The following is a 22,122-nucleotide window of genomic DNA, read 5'->3' as shown; positions in this document are numbered from 1 at the left end:
AACTCTATGTGGTAGAGTTTCTCTGGTATAAAGTGCACACACAGCCCCTAGAAACAGCTCAGTTAACACTGAATGAAACCTACCTAAAACTAGTATGTTAACTATGAGAAGTGTAACACGGAAATAATAATTGTCTCCTAGAGGATTTGGAACTGGAGGCCTGGACTACTAAAAACTTGGCATCCTCTGCTGTGTCTCCCATAGACATCTGTGAAGTTATCTGCTTCCATTCAAATAAAAACCTCTTTTTCCTACCCAGAAATTTCCAGAAAAATGCCAGGCAATAATTTCTCCTCCTTTGTGAAGTCCTTGAGAATCCCCCTTAACTGGATGGGTCATCCATTTTTTGAATCTCGTAACACATTATATAGGAATTTCTTAGGGAAAAAAGTGCTCAGGATGGAAAACATCTTCTAAAAAACTGAGGTTAATCAGAAGCAACATGACGCAGGTGATATTAGCAGCCAAAAACAAGAAGTGCAGCTACTCAATATTGGAACATATTAGGTTATCTGCTGGTGTTCACCTACAGAAAAAGAATAGGGTTTTGTTTTTTCTTTAATCCTCCCCACTCCTCCAGGACAAGGCAGGTTTTGGAGAAATATTGGTTCAGTCAACAAAACATAGTAGAAGAAAACTATATTTTCCATCAGCTTTGCTTATAAGATGCTGGGAGAGAAGACCAGAATGTGGGGCAACCAGAAAAGAGCAGAAGAGAGGCATGAACGGTCACAGCCAAAGCCACGGTCAAGGTCCTATGACAGCAGCTTGACAGCTACAAGTCCAAGGAGCCCTTAAAGGGTATCCAGAGGAAGCGGGTGTCCCCTGCCATTTCAGCCACATTCAGACAAGAAAGAAAGTGAAGTCGCTCAGTCGTGTCCGACTCTTTGTGACCCCATGGTTTGTAGCCTACCAGGCTTCTCCATCCATGGGATTTTCCAGGCAAGTGTACTGGAGTGGGTTGCCATTTCCTTCTCCAGGGGATCTTCCCGACCCAGGGATTGAACCCGGGTCTCCCGCATTGTAGGCAGACGCTTTTACTATCTGAGCCACCAGGGAAGATATGAGAAGCCACCACATTCAGATACGAGAAAGCAATTCAGATACAGATACATTAGACTCAGAAACACACAGATCTAGTACCTGTTAGTTTCTGGATCTTATTGGTAATCCAGCACCCTAATCTGTGCTTTCCTGGTGGCTCAGACGGTACAGTGTCTACCTGCACTGTGGGAGACCCAGGTTCGATCCCTAGGTCGGGAAGATCCCCTGGAGAAGGAAATGGCAACCCGCTCCAGTACTCTTGCCTGAAAAATTCCATGGACGGAGGAGCCTGGTAGACTACAGTCCAATGGGGTCGCAAAGAGTCGGACACAACTAAGCAACTTCACTTTCACTTTTCTCAGCACCCTAAAGAGCTAAGGGGCTTCCCAGGTGGCACTAGCGGTAAAGAACCTGCCTGCCAAGGCAGGAGATGTAAGAGACACGGGCTCAATTCCTGGGTCAGGAAGATCCTCTGAGGAGGGCACGGCAACCCACTCCAATATTCTTGCCTGGAGAATCCCATCGACAGAGGAGCCTGGCAGGCTACAGTCCATAGACTCGAAAAGAGTCGGACATGACTGAAGTGACTCAGCACACACAAACAAAGATCTAAACGCAGCCAGTTCCTTTTGTGGGTGGGGGAAAAAAAAATCTGTGTCCCTCCATGATCTCTTTTCAGAACAATTATTTAAAGCTATGCTATAACCATGGTTTTCTTGCAAAGTATAGAACTATGCATGCAATGCATCCAGACACTGTATGTGTATGTGCCAGGCATTGCAGGTGGGGGATCCCTAGCAACACAGGTGTGGTTTCTGTGTTCCAGGAGTTTACCTTCAATTTGGGTGATGGGGATATACACATGCAAGATAATTAATGATGTAAAGTAGCAGGTAATAAATGGCCAATGATCACACCAGGGAGTGGTCTCTGTAGTGTTCAGACAATGAATTCTACAAGCTGAGACGGAGAAGGGTAGGGCTTAATGTGAGCCAGGAAGAAGGAATAAAAACTTGGCAAGCAGAGAAGGTCATGGGGGTGGATGCCTTCTGGACAGCTGGCATTGATTCCACTATCCTGTCTGGCTGACAGAGTGAGCTCTTCCTCTGTGCTCGATGGATGTCCATCTCTCCTGGAGCCCTCCGTTTAATCAGAAAGAGTGGATATGGAGAATGAGACAGTAAAAGATCCAGAGGAGTGATGGTATTAGGTATGACTGGGCGTGGGTTTTATACGGAGTGGGGAGAGTCATTTAGAGAGGTATGTTGAGGTCACAGAAGTCTAGATTTTATCTGATGTATAAGGAAGGAGTGTGGAAGGTTTCTGAGCTGCAGAATACTATCAAGAGCCAAGGGTGGTGGTGTCACTTTATCTCATCCAATCTTCTTAATGGTAGTGCTGGAGAAGACTCTTGAGAGTCCCTTGGATAGCAAGGAGATCAAACCAGTCAATCCTGAAGGAAATCAACCCTGAATATTCATTAGAAGGACTGATGTTGAAGCTGAAGCTCCAATACTTTGGCCACCTGATGTGAAGACCCAACTCATTGGAAAAGACTCTGATGCTGGGAAAGACTGATGGCAGGAGGAGAAGGGGGTGACAGAGGAGGAGATGGTTGGATGACATGATCAACTCAATGGGTCGAGTTTAAGCAAACTCAGGGAGACAGTGAGGGACAGGGAAGCCTGGTGTGTTGAAGTCCATGGGTCACAAAGAGTAGCTGGACACGACTTAGTGACTGAACAACAACAATCCTCATAGTAGTCTTCAAAAGGAAAATCATCTTCCCCGTTTTACATCTCAGGAGACCAAAGCTCAAAGAGGTTAGGTGAATGCCTGACATCTGTACTAGTAGCGGGTGCAGCCTGCCTCCCAGGCCAGGACTCACTGCAAACCTGTGCTCCTGGCAACGCTGAATTTTGCCAGAGCCTTGTACCCCTGGAAAATAGCAATGGTTCTAGAATCCTTGCTTCTGTGTTCTGGGAAATAGCTGACTTCAAAGAAACACCCTTCCCCGTATGACTTAGAATCACAGATGTCTCTCTTGTTTACCTAAGACAAGGCCAGACGCTGACCCTCCAGATTCCCATTTTTTGCCTCATAATCAATTAGCTGGACAGCCTGACCCCACTGATCAATGGTAGCCAAATGCCTGCACGGTGATTACAGTTAATAACGCTGTGTTGTACACTTGGGGCTTCCCTGGTGGCTCAGTGGCAAAGAATCTGTCTGCAGATGCCGAAGACCTGGGCTCGATCCCTGGGTTGTGAAGATCCCCTGGAGAACCACCGCAGTGTTCTTGCCTGGAAAATCCTATGGACAGAGGAGCCTGGTGGGCTATAATCCACGGGGTCGCAAAGAGTCAGACACAACTGAGCACTCACACACACACACCTCAATAAAGCTGGGTAAAAAAATGCTTGTTAAGCAAACTTCAGGTTTCTCTCCTTTCCAGCCCCATGAACTCCTTATAAAAGGAAAAGCCTTCTGGTTAACCCTCAGGGCCCTGCAGATCAGACAGTCAGAGGTACTCCCAAATGCAAGATCCCCTCCCCCTACCACCAGGTCCTTTCTCCTTTACAATAATTCTTCTAAACAGCCTCTCCTTATCAAATCAGATTTGTTTTTTATCTGACACTCCTATTGTGCCAGGCTGCCTATTTTGCATTGATATAGGTGAGAGGTATTTTGGAAGCTTACACTGGCACTTCATGGTAAATAGATGGGGAAACAATGGAAACAGTGACAGACTTTATTTATTTGGCTCCAAAATAACTGCAGATGGTGACTGCAGCCATGAAATTAAAACATGGTTGCTCCTTGGAAGAAAAGCTATGAGCAACCTAGACAGCATATTAAAAAGCAGAGACATTGCTTTACCGACAAAGGCCCATCTAGTCAAAGCTACGGTTTTTCCAGAAGTCATGTATGGATGTGAAAGTTGGACCATAAAGAAAGCTTAGCACTGAAGAATTGATGCTTTTGAACTGTGGTGTTGGAGAAGACTCTTGAGAGTCCCTTGGACTGCAAGGAGATCCAACCAATCAATCCTAAAGGAAATCAGTCCTGAATATTCATTGGAAGGACTGATGTTGAAGCTGAAACTCCAATACTCTGGCCACCTGATGCAAAGAACTGACTCATTGGAAAAGACCCTGATGCTGGGAAAGATTGAAGGCAGGAGGAGAAGGGGATGACAGAAGATGAGATAGTTGGATGGCATCACCAACTTGATGGGCATGAATTTGAGCAAGCTTCGGGAGTTGGTGATGGACAGGGAAGCCTGGCGTGCTGCAGTCCATGGGGTTGCAAAGGGTTGGACATGACCAAGCAACTGAACTAACTGAACTAACACTGGAAGGAGGGCTTGGCTAAGATTGTCATAAGGACTAAATGAGGCTTAAGCAGAGTGCTTATCTCAAGTCACACTCGAAAAACTCAATAAATGCTGACTGTGAGGTTGATTATCACCATCTTCAGATTGGGGATGAGAGGGTTCCAGGATTTTGTCTGAAGAAAGAAAGGGATCATGTCACTTCCATGAGTTTCCTCAAATATAGACAACCCAACAAATGTTAAACAAGAGAGAAAAGAAAGAAAAAAAATTTTTAGTCACAATCTTCATAAAATATCCTACATAAGATTCAGTTAAGGTTGAAATAACAAGGAATTAGCATAAAATTGGAAATAACTAAAATGTTGAACAGGACAAGAACGACTTAGTAAATTATAATAATTCACAGACTAGAGTAGAAAGCAATCATTAGGATTATAAAAACCACTACATAGAAATAAGAAACATGCTCATGATGTATGTTAACTGGTAAAAGCAGACAATGCAAAATATGTGTAAGTGTGGACAAAACCAGCAGATAAAATGCAAACATGAAAACATTAGGGGGGTGATGTATAGATAATGTTACAATTTCAATCTTTTAGCTATCCTCAAAATCAATAAGCCTTCACTAGATGTCTAATAGCATTCATCTCTATAGAACAGGATTAGGTGGGGTATTCCATTCTCTCTGTGATGTTTCTCTGCACTGTTTGGATTTTTTTTTTTTAACAACAAAAATAAACTACTTCCATAAGCAGAAAAAATAACTGTTCCCTTATACATATTTTTTAAAGTGAAAATCTAAGGAACTCAGTTCTATAAAATATATTAATTAGACCCCCAAGAGAAGGCAGAAGTGGATACAGAGGACTAATTTCATCTAGCTTTGCCTCTGTCCTTGCAAAACAAAGGCGAGGCTGATGCCTCCTCAGCTGTGGTCAGCTCTCCCTCACCAGGGCCAAGGGCCTCCTTCCCCCACACTGGGCTCTGTAGTACTGCTTCTCCTACTATTGTCAGGACAGTTGATGTGACACTCTGTATTCCTGGCCAGCTTTCTCTGACAAGCATCAGTGTGTGGATGCTCACTCACTCCAGAGTGAGAAAGGACTTGCTGCGGCAACATGGACAGACGTAGAGATGATCACACTAAGCGAATTAAGTCAGAGAAAGATACACATTATGTGATTTCACTTATACATGGAATATAAAAAGTAATGCAAATGAACTTATTTATAAAACAGAAGCAAACTCACAGAAATAGAAATTTATGGTTAGCAAAGAGAGGGGCATGACTGGAGAAGGATAAACTGGAAGTATAGGATTAACAGATGTCCACTTGTCTATATAAAATACATAAACAAGGAGGACTAACTGTTTAGCACAGGGACTATATTCAATATTTTGTAATAAGCTATAATGGAAAGGAACTGAAAAAGTATGTGTATGTATATACACACATACTGAGTCACTCTGCCGTACACCTGAGACTAACACGATACTATAAATCAACTACACTTCAATAGAAAAAAAAGAAAGGATTTGCAGCCTCATTTATTTATTAAAATAAAGAAAATCATCTTAGAATTACCCATCCCCAAAGAGCCAGTCAGTGTGAGTGAACAGATGGCAAACTGCCTGAGTTTACTTTGCCGGGTTTGTATCCAGTTTAGGTAAAAAACAGAACAAAACCGTCGGAAAACAAGGGGAAGGGTTCCCAGAAAGAAGGCCGGCGAAATCGTTCCCCGAGGGAGGGTAAAACTGGCTATTCTCATGACAGTCTGACTTGAACTTAACTTCTCCAAGTTTCAAGTTGACGACAAAGTTTCAGGATGGAAATAAACATCTGGTCGACTGGAGTCCTTCGCTAAGCAAACCAAATAAAAACCTAACAACAACAACAAAAACACCAATGCAGGTGCTGTTACAATCGGGACTTCTCACTGTAGGCCTCCACCCCCACCCCCGGTCTCTCCCGTCACTCTTAGCTGAGTCAACATCCTGACAAGCCTCACACCATCTTTGACTTTGAACCCACTCAACTTTTGCTCCCAAAAGCATTGGTTTTTCCTATACTTTTTTTTTTTTTTTGGCCATGCCCTCAGCAGTGAAAGTGGAGAGTCCTAACCACTAGAGCTCCAGGGAATTCCCTCCTGCACCTTCAATGTGTCCCCTGGCACCCCACCTCCCCACTCACAATGGCCCCCAAGGAACCTAGTGTACACTGTAAATCCCAGAGTAGATGGTGTGGGAGGGGGTGTGTGTGTACACCCCACGTAGAGAAGAGGACTGAGAGAACAGAAGGGAGTTTATAAATACAGCTGCCAACGTTTCTAAAACAGTTGCTTCTTTATTTTTATCTCCTTCCCTGATGTTCAATTCAGAGAAGGACAATTACCATTCCTACCAGGCTGCTACTGACTCAGAGTCTCCACGAGTCAGGTGCTCTGCTGGGCATTATGGACACTTTAAGCCTTCCATTGGCCTCACAAGGTAAGAATTACCATTTTATGGGGAAGGAAATGGGGGCACCAGCTTTCCCAGAGTCACAGAGACAGTTGAGTCAAGTCAAATCCCACCAAGTCTAGGTCTGTGGGTTCGTAAAGTCCATACTTGACCACTCTAGGAGCTGCTACCCCATCACGCTTCCAGAGTACAGCTGCCAGATTGAGTGAATAAAAACACAGGATGCCCAAGGATATCGCAAATATTGCATGCATGCGTGCTAAGCTTCAGTTGTCTCCAACTCTGTGCGACACCATGGGCTGTAACCTGCCAGGCTCCTCTGTCCATGGAATTTCCCAGGCAAGAATACTGGAGTGGGTTGCCATGCCCTCCTCCAGGGCATCGTCCCGACCCAGGGATAGAATCTACATCTCTTATGGTTCCTGCATTGGCAGGTGGGTTCTTTACCACTAATGCCACCTGGAAAGCCCAAAATATTGCATAGGCTATGTCAAAAATGCTTTAGTTCTTAGAATGCCATGCTGAAGGGTTCAGGGGCGAAGTGTTGTAATATCTGCAACTTGCATTCAAAAAATTCAATAAAGAGTATATAAGAGAAAGATGAAGTCACTACAGCAGGATGCTAACAACTGATAAACTGAAGAGAATCAAAATATTGCATAGACATACTCACTAAAATATTACTTGAAGTTTATCTGAAATTCAAATTTAACTAGGCATCCTGAATTTTATCTGGCAACCTACCCCCGAAAGACTGTGAAACTGTGGAGAAACCATCACTTGGGCTCCAAGACCTCCCAGGGCCACTAGATAACCCTGCAACCAGCAGAGTCTTCCACATATGCTAAATTAAAAGTCAGCATAAGGTCCCAAATCAGTTTTACCAAGTGACTTTGGATAGTGCAGAACATGACGAATTTTTCCAGGTGTAATGCGGTAATACTACCATCAAGAGAAATATTGGAGGGACTTCCCTGGTGGTCCAGTGGTTAAGAATCCACTTGCCAATGCAGGGGACATGGGTTTGATCCCTGGTCTGGGAATTAAGATCCCACATGCCTCAGAGCAACTAAGCCTGTATACCACAACTACTGAACCCACGGGCCCTAGAGCCCGTGTTCTGCAACAAGAGAAGCCACTGCAGTGAGAAGCCCACACACTGCAACTAGAGAGTAGCCCCCATTCACTGCACCTAGAGAATGCAGGCATGCAGCAACAAAAACCCAAAGCAGCCAAAAACAAAATGCATAAATAAGTATTTTAAAAAATAGAAACATTGTAAAAAAAATAAAAAAGAGAAATATTATAAAGATGATTGAGTTATGTGGTCAATCTGCAATGTGAAAGCCAGGTTAATCATCTGGACTGAAAAACCTACCTTTCAGTTAATTTGCCAATATGTATATACTGAGAGCTTTCTCTGTGCCCAACAAGCATAGGCCCTGTTTCAAGAAGACATTTAGCTAAGGACGTAACACTGACATGCATGTAACAGTGAACGTTCATGTGCAAGGCCCAAAGAAGGGCTATGCCTGAAATTACTGGGATAGTATCAATTATATGGATCCATGGGTTTCCCCGATGGCTCACACAGTCAAGAATCTGCCTGCAATGCAGGGGACCGAGGTTCAATCCCTGGGTTGGGAAGATCCCCTGGAGGAGGGCATGGCAACCCACTCCAGTATTCTTGCCTGGAAAATTCCATGGACAGAGGAGCCTGGTGGGCTACAGTCCATGGGGTCACTAAGAGTTGGACATGACTGAGAGACCTACACTTTCATCCTAAAATTCCCACCTGGATACCTCGCAGGCTGCTCAACATCAATGTGACCAAAAAAGGGGCTCATGATTTCTCCCCTAATCACTCAGTCCTAGTGATGAGAGGAGTCCTACCTCCTCCTCTTCTCCATTTCTTTCACTGTGCCTGTCTCATCACTGGGCTTCCCTGGTGCCTCAGACAGTAAAGAATCTGCCTGCAATGCAGGAGACCTGGGTTCGATCCCTGGGTTGGGCAGTTTCCCTGGAGAAGGAAATGGCAACCCACTCCATATTCTGTCCTGGAGAATTTCACAAACACGGGAGCCTGGTGGGCTATAGCCCATTGGGTTGCAAAGAGTTGGACATGATGGAGCGACTAACACTTTCACTTTCATCTCATTACTGGCAAGGACTGCAGCAATATGGTTCAGTGTTAGGTAGTCTCCCAATTGGTATCCTTTTCTCCAGCTTTGCCCCTTTCAAAGGTATTATCTACATCAGCTTCCAGAGAGTTCCATCAAAAGTGCCTATCAGGGCAGACACTCTCCCCACTGCTAACAGGATAAATTCTGAGGTCCTGATGCAGCCCAAGATGTCAATTCATGGGACCGGACTCAGCCCATCACCTGCCATCCCAACAGGCCCTTTAAGAACCAGCAACATGGAGTATTCCACCTTCTTCCCAGGTATGACTGGATTAGCTGCTTCTGCTGAGACATGTTAGTTGCTCAGTCATATCTGACTCTTTGCGACCCCATGGACTGTAGCCCGCCAGGATCCTCTGTCCATGGAATTCTCCAGGCAAGAATACTGGAGTGGGTTGCCATTTCCTTCTTCAGGGGATCTTCCTAACCCAGGGATTGAACCTGGGTCCCCTGCATTGCAGGCAGATTCTTTACTGTCTGAGCCACCGGGGAAGCCCATGACTTGGTACAGCCACGAGACACACCACATCCACACCAGCCTGGGGAGATCTTTCGGGAAAGCAGCACAAGGATGGCTGAGGAACCAGCTGTCCTGATAAAAGCCACATGCAGATGATAAGAATAAGCCCTCAGGGAACTGCACTGGGCTTTAATGCAAGTAAGTTAATATTTTCAGAAACTTGCAGGCCTCAAGAGAATTGCTGCTTGTACTTTTAGTTCAACAAAGTGCTGCTTAATAATTAAACACAAACTCAGCATCCACATTGCCATCTACAGGGTCTAAATTTACCCAGAGATAATGCAGACCAACTTTGAGAAAACCTGATCTAATAGTGTGTGGAGCATTCTCATTGGATTCCACATTAATAAAACTCACCAAATATCAAAACACCAGTTGGTTTGCACTATTTTAAAAATTTCTCCCTGAAATCAAGCAAACCCAGTGCAGATTCTTGGAGTAATGTAAGTAGTTTGTACTATTTACCTTTCTAAATACTCTATTGAGGTAAAAGAAATATGCTGCCATTAACATTTTACCCTTATTCTCTGACCTTATTTTAACTTAGGAACAAAAGCATTGGTTTTCTTTTTTTTTTTTTTTTTAATGTCACTGTTATTGAACTCATTTTGTTTTAATTGCAACTCCAATAATTTCAGCTAATGAGATCTGACAGTCGAGGCTCCAATGTGAGTTTGTGTGTCAGCTGCTGCTCTGTCTATAGGTCACATATAGGACAAGAGGGTAGCACAGTTATCCTGAAAAAGCTCCTGCTACAAAACACCCAGTAGAATTCTTTCTAAATACTTCCAGGTAATTTCAAATGTGAACCCAAGGTCGAGAACTGCCAGCCCAAAGGGAGAAAAATCAGCCACCAGATAGAAACTTAAAACAAAAGGACCAGGTGAAGAGTGGGGAGATATATGTGGATGCTGGCAGGGGATGGGGGTGGGGGGATGTAGGAACAGTTGAATGAGTGGATGAAAAACAGGATTTCAAGATGTGAATAAATAAGAAGTGTGGCCATGGCAATAATGCCAGGTTCTTCTGTATAACCTGTGGAGCCAGTCTTATTATTTTACAACCTGTTTGGTTGTGAGTTTATCTCTCAAAGATGAAACAAGGGATGCTTCCCTAACCTGTTTATATCTACATCTCCTATTCCTTCCATTATTGTGGATTATCAGAAGAATCATATTAGAAGCAATATCCTTAAAATGGGACTTGCAAGAGTAATGATGACATTCCTGTAACAAGAAAGCAAGGCATTCTGTCTTGCTTTCTTTAGAAAGAATGTAAAATTCTGAAGCTAAAGGAGCCATGTGGGGAAGGTCAAGGAACGAAGCAGGTACAGGTCTGTGCATGCTTACATGCCAAACCCTAGTATTAATACTCACTTCTACACAGAAATATGCCCTCTCCCATTTTTGTTAAATGCACGTTAAATTCTTCAATACTAAAAGAATCAACCCTGAATATTCATTGGAAGGACTGATGCTGAAGCTGAAGCTCCAATACTTTGGCCACCTGCGGCAAAGAGCCAGCTCATTAGAAAAGACCCTGAAGCTGGGAAAGATTGAAGGCAGGAAGAGAAGGGGGTGGCGGAAAATGAGCTGGTTGGATAGCATCACTGACTACATGAGTTTGAGCAAATTCCAGGAGATGGTGAAGGACAGGGAAGTCTGGTGTGCTGCGGTCCATGGGGTCACAAAGAGTCGGACACAACCAAGTAGCTGAGCAACAAATGACCTCTTCAGGCTATCTTTTCATTTTCCTTCTTGTGGTAAAGAGCATCAGATAGAAACAGGTATTTCTCCACTCTGTTAAAGACAGCAGAGCAAACCCCATGACAAAGGGCACCATCCCTGGACCCGGGGGTCGGGGACAACAGGAGTCTGACGGCAGTGGGGACAGGGCGTGAGGTCCTGTCTGAAGGGCAGCCTCCATTCTGCCCCAGCTGCTGTCACACAGACTGTGACGGGGCCTGTACTGCAAAAGAGGCACATTCAGGAAATCCAAAAAAGAGGGGCTAGGTGAGTACGTACAGCGGATTCACTTTGCCGTACAGTAGACACTAACTTAACATTGTAAAGCAACTATGTTTGCTGTTGTTTAGTCACTAAGTCGGGTCCGACTGTCTGTGATCCCTGTAGCCCTCCAGGCTCCTCTGTCCATGGGATGCTCCAGGCAAGGACACCGGAGTGGTTGCCATCTCCTTCTCCAGGGGATCTTCCTGACCCAGGGATCAAACCCACATCTCCTGCATTGCAGGCAGATTCTTTATCGCTGAGCCACCGGGGAATCCCAGAAAAGCAACTACAGTCCAACAAAAATTAATCAAAATGAACAACAACAAAAAAACCCAAACAGTCACAGGTTCCCAGAGAAGTTGGAAAGCTGGATTATTCAGTGAAATTTCCAGAATTTAAAGGTATAAAGGTTAGTGGGGCAAACGTGACCACTGGAACAAAAATGTGTGGCAGAATAACAATATACAACCAAAATCATCCTGAAGATGTTAAGTTCTCATCTCTCCATTCATCCACGTGATGTTTAATAACTATCTATTTTGTATGACATTCGTTTAACAGGTTGAGAAGATGATACAAAGCTACATATGGCCGGACCCCTACCTTCAAAGACAGCTTTGGGGGTAGCTTTAAATACTGAATTATGTCCTGTGGATAGAGAATCTCTGGCACGGCTGAGGCTGGAGGGGAATTATTGAAGAATTCAATTATGGAGCTGCTAATGTTCTGGTCTGGTTTGATTAACACACAGGAAAATACAGGAGGTTCCCTGAACCTGCATCACTGATGGCCCAAACCCACTGTCCTTCATGCTGGACAAAGAAAGACAAAACAAAAACAAAGAAACAAACAAAGCAAAAAACAGTTCTCATAAGGAAGACGCCAAACAGACATATAAATATATAGCAAAGTAAACAAGACCCTGGTGGTTTAAAAACATTAATAACATAGTTCCCAAAGTGGTCTTACAGAAATAAAGCAGGTCTATTATGTTATTTTAAAAATTCTAAAAGTCAACAAAATTAAGTAAATGAAAACCAGATCAATAGTTCTCAAGGGGTGGTCTGAGGGGCCCCAAGACCCTCTCAGGGGATTCCTCATGGTCAAAACTGTTTCTGTAATAACACCAAGACATTATCTGCCCTTTTCACTCCCATTTTTTCATGAGCATGTAGTGGAACTTTCTAGAGGTTACACAGGTTGTAATGATGTCATTGCTCTGACAGCTAATGAAATATGTACTCATGTATACTTGTATTTTGGCTTCTCAGGAGGGGCTAGTGGTAAAGAACCTGCCTGTCAATGCAGGAGATGAAAGAGATGGGGATTTGAGCCCTGGGTCAGGAAGATCCCCTGGAGGAGGGCATGGTATCCCACTCCAGTGTTCTTGCCTGGAAAATCCCATGGACAGAGGAGCCTGGTGGGCTACAGTCCATGGGGTCACAGAGTTGGATACAACCAAAGTGACTTAGCATGCACATACTTGTGTTTTAAAAATGTCTCAGTTTTAATTTCTAGTATCATAAATATTGATAGATGTAACCAATAGAAACATAAGTTCTTTGGTGTCTTCAATAATCCTTAAGAGAATAAAGGCATCTGAGTCCCAGAATTCTGAATTAGATTATAAATTCCGTAAGGATAGGGGCCGTGTCTCATTTACTATTGTACCCATAGGTCTCAGCACACTGCCTCACAAATGGTTCATACTCAGTAAATATTTCCTAAATAAATGGATGACTGCCAAAGAATATACCTAAAAGTGCTTTTGGATATAGAGAGCAAACACTGAAAGTAGCCTTTATTTTTCTCAGTTGCTTTTGACTAGTTACCAGCTTTGATAAAAAATGGTTGCTTCATGTAACATATCTTGGATATAGACTATGTATCTTGATGATATAGACCATAAATGCCTAGCCTCTTGGCCAGTATCATGTGTTTTCATTAATGATTTTATAATCCCACCTGCTGATTCTTCCCTGGGAAACAAGCAAGTGTCTGGCAGAACAGATGGCCCCTTCACTGTGGCTTGACAGTGAAACAAGAAAGCAAAAAACAGTTCTCATAAGCAAAGACCTTCCCCTCCCTCCCAAAAGATATTTTCTTTGATGTAAACCTGCAGAATAGTAGTAATTACTAAGAATAATAGCCCCAACTAGAATTATCAGCTCTTTTGTATGCTAGTTATACCAGTTGAAATTAAAAATAAATACAGGGTGGGAACAGAAGCACCCTATTTCTGTAAAGTATAGGTGCTACTATAATGCACAAAGAAAAAATGTGGATTAATCAACAATATATTTAACAGTGGTTTCTTTGTTTCTCTGACTTTTTTTTCTTTGTTGTCTCTGACTTTTTACAATGGCATATATTTCTCTTTACCAGAAAAACAGGCAAAAATAAAGAATAAAATACAGGGACGTCCCTGGTGGTCCAGTGGTTAAGAACCTGTCCTGCAACGCAGGAGACACGGGTTCCATCCCTGGTCCAGGAGGATTCCACACACCATGGACCAACTAAACCCATGTACCACAACTATCAAGCCCGCGTGCCCTAGAGCCCATGCTCCACAATAAAAGAAGACACTGTAATGAGAAGCCCGCACACCACAATGAAGAGCCGCCTCCCACACACCACAGTTAGAGAATGCCCACACATAGCAATGAAGACCCAGTGCTGCCAAAAATAAATAAATAACTTTTTTTAAACAATAAAACACAAAGAGAAAAAGAACTGCCATCTCAAGGAGTGAAGACATGGGTTAACAGAATCAGTCTCGGTCTTGACCTAGTCTCAGCTAGTCCCAGGGACTCTGATTCACATGGCTGGTGGGGGTCTGGGTTTTTTCCATAAGTGATTCTGATGTGGTTCCCTAGAGTCCAGGAAAAACACTGAGAACTACGGACTTATCCCTTGCCTTAACCTTTAGTAGTGCATACACCCACAGTCCCCATGAATTAGGAAGATGCTGAAAGGGACATCATAAGATTGTGATATCACCAGATCACATTTCCAAAAGCCAGGGAGAAGTTGGATGGTTTTGTTGAGGAGTTAAAGACTCCGGCAAGGATATGGCCTCTGTTTATAGAGCTACGGTTTCTGCTGATGCGGAGCAATCACATGACTCTGTCACGAATTTGGAAGGAAGAAACTGAGATGAAGCGTGTCCATGGGAGACTCAGCAGCTGGAGCATCACAGAAGGTCAGGGCTATGGAAGCCCCAGATGAGGAACCAGCCTGGGCCCGAGGACACAGAGGAAGCTGATGGGGGAGGCAGAGGAAGAGGTGAGAGACACACTGGGCCTGGATCCTGCTGACTGTCCAGTTTCTACTGGATTCGCAGGCCTAACTGGGCTGTGGTTCTCATCCTTTGATTTCTACCAGCTTCCTCTTCCAACCTTAGAGAAAAGAAAAAAAATCCTCTTTGTTGAGCTAGCGTGAGGATGCCTCATTTCCTCAGAGAGCACTGCTCCTCTTTAACGCCAAGGTGTGGAGGATAACGTGATGTGTGAGGGTAGAATTTATGGTCACCAGGAATCTTTTGAAAGGGAAGAAGGCGCTAGTAATTGCTCCAGGATAGCAGGTGTAAATAAGCCAGAACTCTCACAGGCAATGGGGATGTATGATCACCTTCAGGATGGGAAAAGTGAACTAGAAGACCCAGTTTATGCACCTAACTTAATCATGTGGTCTTTGATAAGTCACTTCTCTATGTTTCCAGGGTCATATAGGCGTAAAGGTAATTCAACACCCTAATATGTGCATGCGTGCTAAGTCGTTTCAGTCATGTCCAATTCTTTGTGACTCTAAGCTGTAACCTGCCAGGCTCCTCTGTCCATGGGGTTCTCCAGGCAAGAATACTGGAATGGGCTGCCATGCTCTCCTCCAGGGGATCATCCTGACCCAGGGATCGAAACTGTATCTCTTAGATTACTTCATTGCAGGCAGATTCTTTATCACTAGTGCCTCCTGGAAGCTCCTAATTTGATACCCACCACTATCCATATTTGAATTTACAGTCTCAGTTTCCTTGACTAGAAAATAACAGATTAAGTGATGCCTACTCTAAGATTCTATGTCTTTATAACCCTGAAGAGAGGCAAATCAGGAAATGGGGTTGCTAGGCAAGAAGGAGCCCTTGAAGATTATATATAGTTGATTGTCTTTATAGAAACAAAAATGAAGATGTTTTCCTCACTTGACTCTTTAAAAACATCACATAGCTTCACCAATCAGTGTTATTTGGTTAAACTTATCTCTTCGAGCTCCAAGGTTGCTCTCGCTCCCTGAGCAGGCCAGCTGGAATTTGCCCAGGGGCTCAGGTTTCCAGTGACGGGTAGGTGACTCCGTCATGTTCCTCTCATCTCTGAACCCTAAGGCTGTCGTCCTTCCTTGGTCTATGAATAGGAAGCAAAGTGACAACAGTCTCTTGCCCTCTTGCAGCTTCCCCTGCCAGCCCATCTCTTATTAGCCAACTTTGCCCTTGGCCAGCTTGCGCCCTCATTTCTGGGAGATATTCAAACTGTCAGCAAGCCAAAAGGCAAATTTAATATCCTGCGCTGCAGAGTTGCTCTCGGGCACAGGTCACGTACCTGTGTCATAGAATCTCAGAATTTTGGAGCTAGAAGGACCTTTATCTACTCTTTAGTTCCTGTCTGTGAAAAGAACAGCTGGAAACAATAACAAATGTTTATTGTCGGCTGTGCAAATATGTTGCCTATACAAATAAGGATAACAAATTCAGGCACCAGGAAGGGACTGTACTATACGCTTTACATCGATCCTTTTATTTCATTCTTGCAACAACTCAAAGGTAGGTATTCTTATGATCCCCATTTTCAAGATGAGGAACCTGAGGTTTTGAGGGGTTCAGTAACTTGCTACTTGGCTTGTCCAATTTAATCCAAGTATTTGTTAGTGACCAAAAAAGGAATTTGCACCAAGCTCTGTGGATTCTTAGGACACTGTTCTCTCAACTAAAACAATCAGAAGTGAGGCAGCAGTTAGCTTACCCACCACGTACCAGGCACTGCCCTAGTTGCCAGAACAATTAGAGGGGTTACCAGATGAAATGTAACATAAAACCCTGCCCTTCCAGGTTCTAGACAGAAAAAGAGATTGCTGGGTCCCTGCAAAGCTCTGTCTTCAGGGAGGTCAAAATGCTCAACCAAGAGGGCCTGGCCCATGCTCAGAGTATCCTCCAGGATGTGGGTGTGAGTAGCCAAGATGGGAAAAATTTCTCTGCCTCTTCTGCAATTGAGAAAAGTAAAGAGAAACAATGGGCTTCCCTGGAGGCTCAGTGGTAAAAAATCCACCTGCCAATGCAGTAAATGCAGGTTTGACCCCTGGGTTGGGAAGATCCCCTAGAGAAAGAAATGGCAGCCCACTCCAGTGTTCTTGCCTGGGAAATCCCATGGACAGAGGAGCCTGGTTGGTTAAGTCCATGGGGTCACAAAACAGTCAGACATGACTGAGGGACTACACAACGACAAACAGAAACAGTCACAGGGCTTTCCCAATGTACGGCATACTATAACAAGCCGAGAATGGGACCAGACCGTCTTGGTTCCTTCCACTCTACTCAACAGCCGAGATCAAAATCTCCCTTCAGTCATCTCTGGCTGTTGTGGGGCTCACAGACAATTATCAAATGAGCCAGAGTCTTCTAATAGGAATTATGTTACTAAGCTGCTCACAATTAGCCCAACCTACTCATTTGATTTTCATCCTTTTTCTCTCTCCACTTTTTGATGTAGACAAAGCAGGACATGGACAATCTTCAAAGGAAAAAAAATTAAGAACTAGGAATATCAGATTGTATTACAAGTATATTAAAGTAAGTTATGAATGAATTTTCCATAACAATATTAATGGAAATAATGATGGCAGCTATAATTGGCCACCTATTCGAAGCCTAACACTGTGCTTATTGCTTTACACAGGTGACCTCACTCAGTTTCACAACAGCACACACACAGGCAGATCCTGTGAAGCTCATACAAGGTATGGAGGCTGTCCCTAAGAAAAGAAAACGTTGGATACAGAATTCGGTGAAGGGCCTTGGAAGGACCCGAGCAAGTGAGGGACCCAAAGTGTAAGCTTTGTGAGTTTCATGGTAAATGCATCCCCAGGATGGCTAACATCCTCATTTCTCTCAGGAATGAAACTGAGGTTCAGGGAAGTTATGTAACTTGCCCAAAGGCAAAGAGCCTAGAAATGTCAGGGCTAGGATTTGAACATAGGGTGTCTAACCTCCAATCTCATGTATTTTTTATTTGCTTCTAACAAAAATAAAACTGCTATCATTTACAAATAACTATGGTGGTGGTCGTGGTGGTTTAGTCGCTAAGGCGTGTCTGACTCTTGCAACCCCATGAACTGGAGCCCTCCAGGCTCCTGTGTCCATGGAATTTCCGAGCCAAGAGCACTGGAGTGGGTTGCCATTCCTTTCTCCAGGGGATCTTGCCCACCCAGGGATTGAAACCATGTCTCCTGCATTGCAGGCGGATTCTTTACTGCTGAGTCACCAGGGAAGCCCTACAAACAACTATACATACTACTGTATCCCAGGAGAAGTACAACCATTTTCTCTAGTAATTCTTATAATTTTTCTATTTACATGAATAGTTGTTATCCTCATTTACAGATGGAAAAGCCTAGAATTAAGAAAGGTTAAGTACTAGCCTAAGGTTACCCAGCTAGTACACGGTGGAGCCGGATTCATGACTATGAATTGACCTGCAAAGTCCTTACCCTTTCCACCATCTCATGCTACCCCCTTACAGGTGGCCCAGGAAAGCGGAGTGGTAATGATGGCAGTGCTTGACCTTTGGTTGCCTTCCCATATTTCCACACCTGCCCACACCTAGCCCTGTCATTCAGGTTCACACACCACCTGGTGCAGTGTCCCTTAATAGGGTGAGGCCATTCTGAGAGGTCACTTCTCCTGTACTTTCATTTAACATTCAGATCAGAGTCCATTCTTCATGGAGAAAACCACCTTTAAAGGCCAATCACCAAATATCAGTGCAAACTTAAGCCCCAGCCCAGCTGCCTTACAACTGCCCTCCACCCCCACCACCTCCCGACCCACTGCCCATGAATGCAGACCCGCAGAGCATCCAAAGGCTGACAATACCTCAGGCACAGGGTGGGGACATCACCCATCTCACAGACCTCTCCTGAAACAGCCTTTCAAAGCCATCCAAGAAAATCCAACTGACTATCATTGGATTGCTTAACTCTAGACACCCAAGCAAGAGGTTACATCCTTAAACTACCTTGCCATGGATTTGCAGGTAGACAAGAGTGGAGAGATTCGATTTAGTTTTTTCTCTGAACATGCTTTGAACAATGGCCTTTGAGAAGCTCAGACAGTGGGTCCTGTCACCCCTTGGCAATGTGAACTTTTAAAAAATTAAACTATGCATTGCCATGGCATTTTTTTTTAAGTTGCTTCAGATTTCAAGTAATTGATGGCTTTTAGAAACCTCTATTTAAAAAATAGGTCTGTTGCCACCTGGAATGAAACAATTATGCTATGTGGACCAATTTTGGAGGAGGCCCCAGCTTTTATTATCTGGCCAGCGGCAAGTGTAAACAAGTGGGAGAAATCAGGCGGTGATGGGTGCTAACAAGAAAGACTTCTCCGATAACTTTTTTAAAAGGAAAAAGTGACTTCAGTAACTCTCTCTGGTTCCTCTTTCCACACAGATTGGTGAATGTCGGTGAGAGGGCAGGAGAAATGACCGCTGGTGAAATCATAGGATGGAGAGGCCTGATGTGACCAGCTCTCCAGCCCACTCATCTGAGAGGAAGAGATGGGCTCAGATTAAGAATTTAAATGCAGCTTTGCCTAAGCTTAGGGTTGTTTGAGAAGAGCAAGAAATCCACGGTGAGACAAAGCAACACAGACTTCTGGTAGAAGACACCAGGCTGCTAAGTCAGCTAGTCAGCACAGGCTCTGATGAACTGAAATGTCACCCAGCCCAGAGGCCTGGCCTGGCTACCAAGTGCGGGGCTCAGCCCAGGGAGGCAGGCACACAGAGGAGACACCCCTCTCATCCGCACCTCACACCACTTCAAAGGCCAGGGCAAGCAGCCAACACACCCGCGGAGTTGCAGTGTCTTTCATTTAGTTTGTTTCTTCATGAAGTGGGAGGGAAATGAGTTTGGGCCCAACAGAGATTGGGGCGCGGGGAGGGCCCAGAAAACAAATGACAGAATGTAAGTGAAAGCCTTCTTTCAAAGTCCAGACCCACAGTCTTGTTTATTACTCTAAAAGGAACAGAATTATTTCTCTCCAGCCTTCTTTAACTCTTAACCCACCCAGCCCAAGAAGACAAGGAAGAAAGGAGGGCCCTAGCCGCTGGACTAGGGTTATAAGGGGTGCAGATCCACCCTGCACAAGGTTCAACATTGGGAGGGTGGGCTGGAAGTGTCCCCCCAACCCCGCTCGACGCGCTCCCGCGCGCGCGCGCGCGCACACACACACACACACACACACACACACACACACACACACACACAAACAGCCCGCCACGCCTCACCTTCTCGATCGTCTGGTCCACGGCCTTCTGGAAGACTCGGGCCACCAGCAGCGTGATGCTGGTCACCAGCAACAGCAGGGACAGCGTCCCCACCGCGTAGAAGCAGCACCTGCCCATTCCGCGCACCGCTCCGGGGCCGGGCGGTCGGCGACCGGAGGAGAAGGAAGGAGGGAGAGACGGAGGGGCTCCGCCGGAGCGGCCGGAAGACCCGGGACCCTCGGGCGCCCGCGGCCCAGCCGAGGGGCCCGGCTCCCGGCTCCGCGACTGGGCGAGCGCGGCCCCGCCTGCACCCGGCCGGCCGGAGGGGAGTGGGAGTCCCGCTTTGGTTTCGCTTTCTCCGGCCGCGGCCGCCGCGGCGCCCGCCCGGCGCAGCTCGCGAGGCAAAGGGAGCGCGCAGCGCGGAGACGCTCGCCGGCCCGGCACACCGCAGCCCCGGGAGGCGACAGGCGGCAGCTGCGCGGGGAAGCGGGCGGGGCGGAGGCTGAGCCCGCAGTCATGTGCCCGGCGGCGGCGGCCGCGATTCGGCCCGAGCGCCCCGCGGCCTTTCCCGGGTCCGCCCAGCACCGGCGGCTCCCTGACCCTCGCCCGGCGACGCCCCCGCCCTCTCGCCGCAGGCCCCGCGGTAACCGCGGGAAAATCGCCTGCTCTCCGCGTCTCTACCCTCTCCCCAGATACGAACTGCGGGAACTCAGGATGGATACACGCTGCCCCTGCTATCTACGCGAGCTCACAAGTTAGCGGGACACTGTTAACAGCAATTAAAACACAATGTAACTAGTGCTTTTACGAGGTGCATGAGGAGATCTGTGCCAGCAAGCACCTCTACCCGGGTGATCTAGCACCCCACGACTAAACTGGTCGTGGGGGATGGGTAAGGGTTTGTCATGTGAAGGGTGTGTCCAAAGGAGGGGGGAAGCTTTTGGAGAAGAAAAAGCTGTGTTAAGATATTGGGGGTGGAAAAAAAGAATTGTATTCATCAACCATGCTAGAGGTCTCTCCATTATTTCTATAGAAAAAATTGTTTGTATAGACATAATTATTCTAGAGCCAGACATCCTGGAATGTGAAGTCAAGTGGGCCTTAGAAAGGATCACTAGGAACAAAGCTAGTGGAGGTGATGGAATTCCAGTTGAGCTATTTCAAATCCTGAAAGATGACGCTGTGAAAGTGCTGCACTCAATATGCCAGCAAATTTGGAAAACTCAGCAGTGGCCACAGGACTGGAAAAGGTCAGTTTTCATTCCAATCCTAAAGAAAGGCAATGCCAAAGAATGCTCAAACTACTGCACAATTGCACTCATCTCACACGCTAGTAAAGTAATGCTCAAAATTCTCCAAGCCAGGCTTCAGCAATACATGAACAGTGAACTTCCAGATGTTCAAGCTGGTTTTAGAAAAGGCAGAGGAACCAGAGATCAAATTGCCAACATCTGCTGGATCATCAAAAAAGCAAGAGAGTTCCAGAAAAACATCTATTTCTGCTTTATTGACTATGCCAAAGCCTTTGACTGTGTGGATCACAATAAACTGTGGAAAATTCTTCAAGAGATGGGAATACCAGACCACCTGACCTGCCTCTTGAGAAACCTGTATGCAGGTCAGGAAACAATAGTTAGAACTGGACATGGAACAACAGACTGGTTCCAAATAGGGAAAGGAGTACATCAAGCCTGTATATTGTCACCCTGCTTATTTAACTTGTATGCAGAGTACTTCATGAGAAATGCTGGGCTGGAAGAAGCACCAGCTGGAATCAAGATTGCTGGGAGAAATATCGATAACCTCAGATATGCAGATGACACCACCCTTATGGCAGAAAGTGAAGAGGAACTAAAAAGCCTCTTGATGAAAGTGAAAGAGGAGAGTGAAAAAGTTGGCTTGAAGCTCAACATTCAGAAAACTAAGATCATAGCATCTGATCCCATCACTTCATGGGAAATAGATGGGGAAACAGTGGAAACAGTGTCAGACTTTATTTTGGGGGGGGGGGGGGCTCCAAAATCACTACAGATGGTGA

At 45.2% G+C, this 22,122-nt stretch overlaps 1 protein-coding gene across 1 annotated transcript in view; it reads right to left on the bottom strand.

The window, feature by feature from the left end:
* SCARB2 (scavenger receptor class B member 2) overlaps positions 1-20,363 on the bottom strand; it is a 79,312-nt gene extending 58,949 nt beyond the window's left edge. The window contains exon 1 of the mRNA XM_061145756.1: positions 20,106-20,363. Coding sequence (XP_061001739.1) covers positions 20,106-20,222 — 117 coding nt within the window. The 5' untranslated portion in view covers positions 20,223-20,363. The remainder of the gene's footprint in view (positions 1-20,105) is intronic.
* Positions 20,364-22,122: the final 1,759 nt, after the last annotated feature.

Source organism: Dama dama, chromosome 6 (assembly GCF_033118175.1).
Source record: "Dama dama isolate Ldn47 chromosome 6, ASM3311817v1, whole genome shotgun sequence".
Taxonomy (NCBI): Eukaryota; Metazoa; Chordata; class Mammalia; order Artiodactyla; family Cervidae; genus Dama; species Dama dama.
This window is presented reverse-complemented; position numbering and strand designations above follow the sequence as displayed.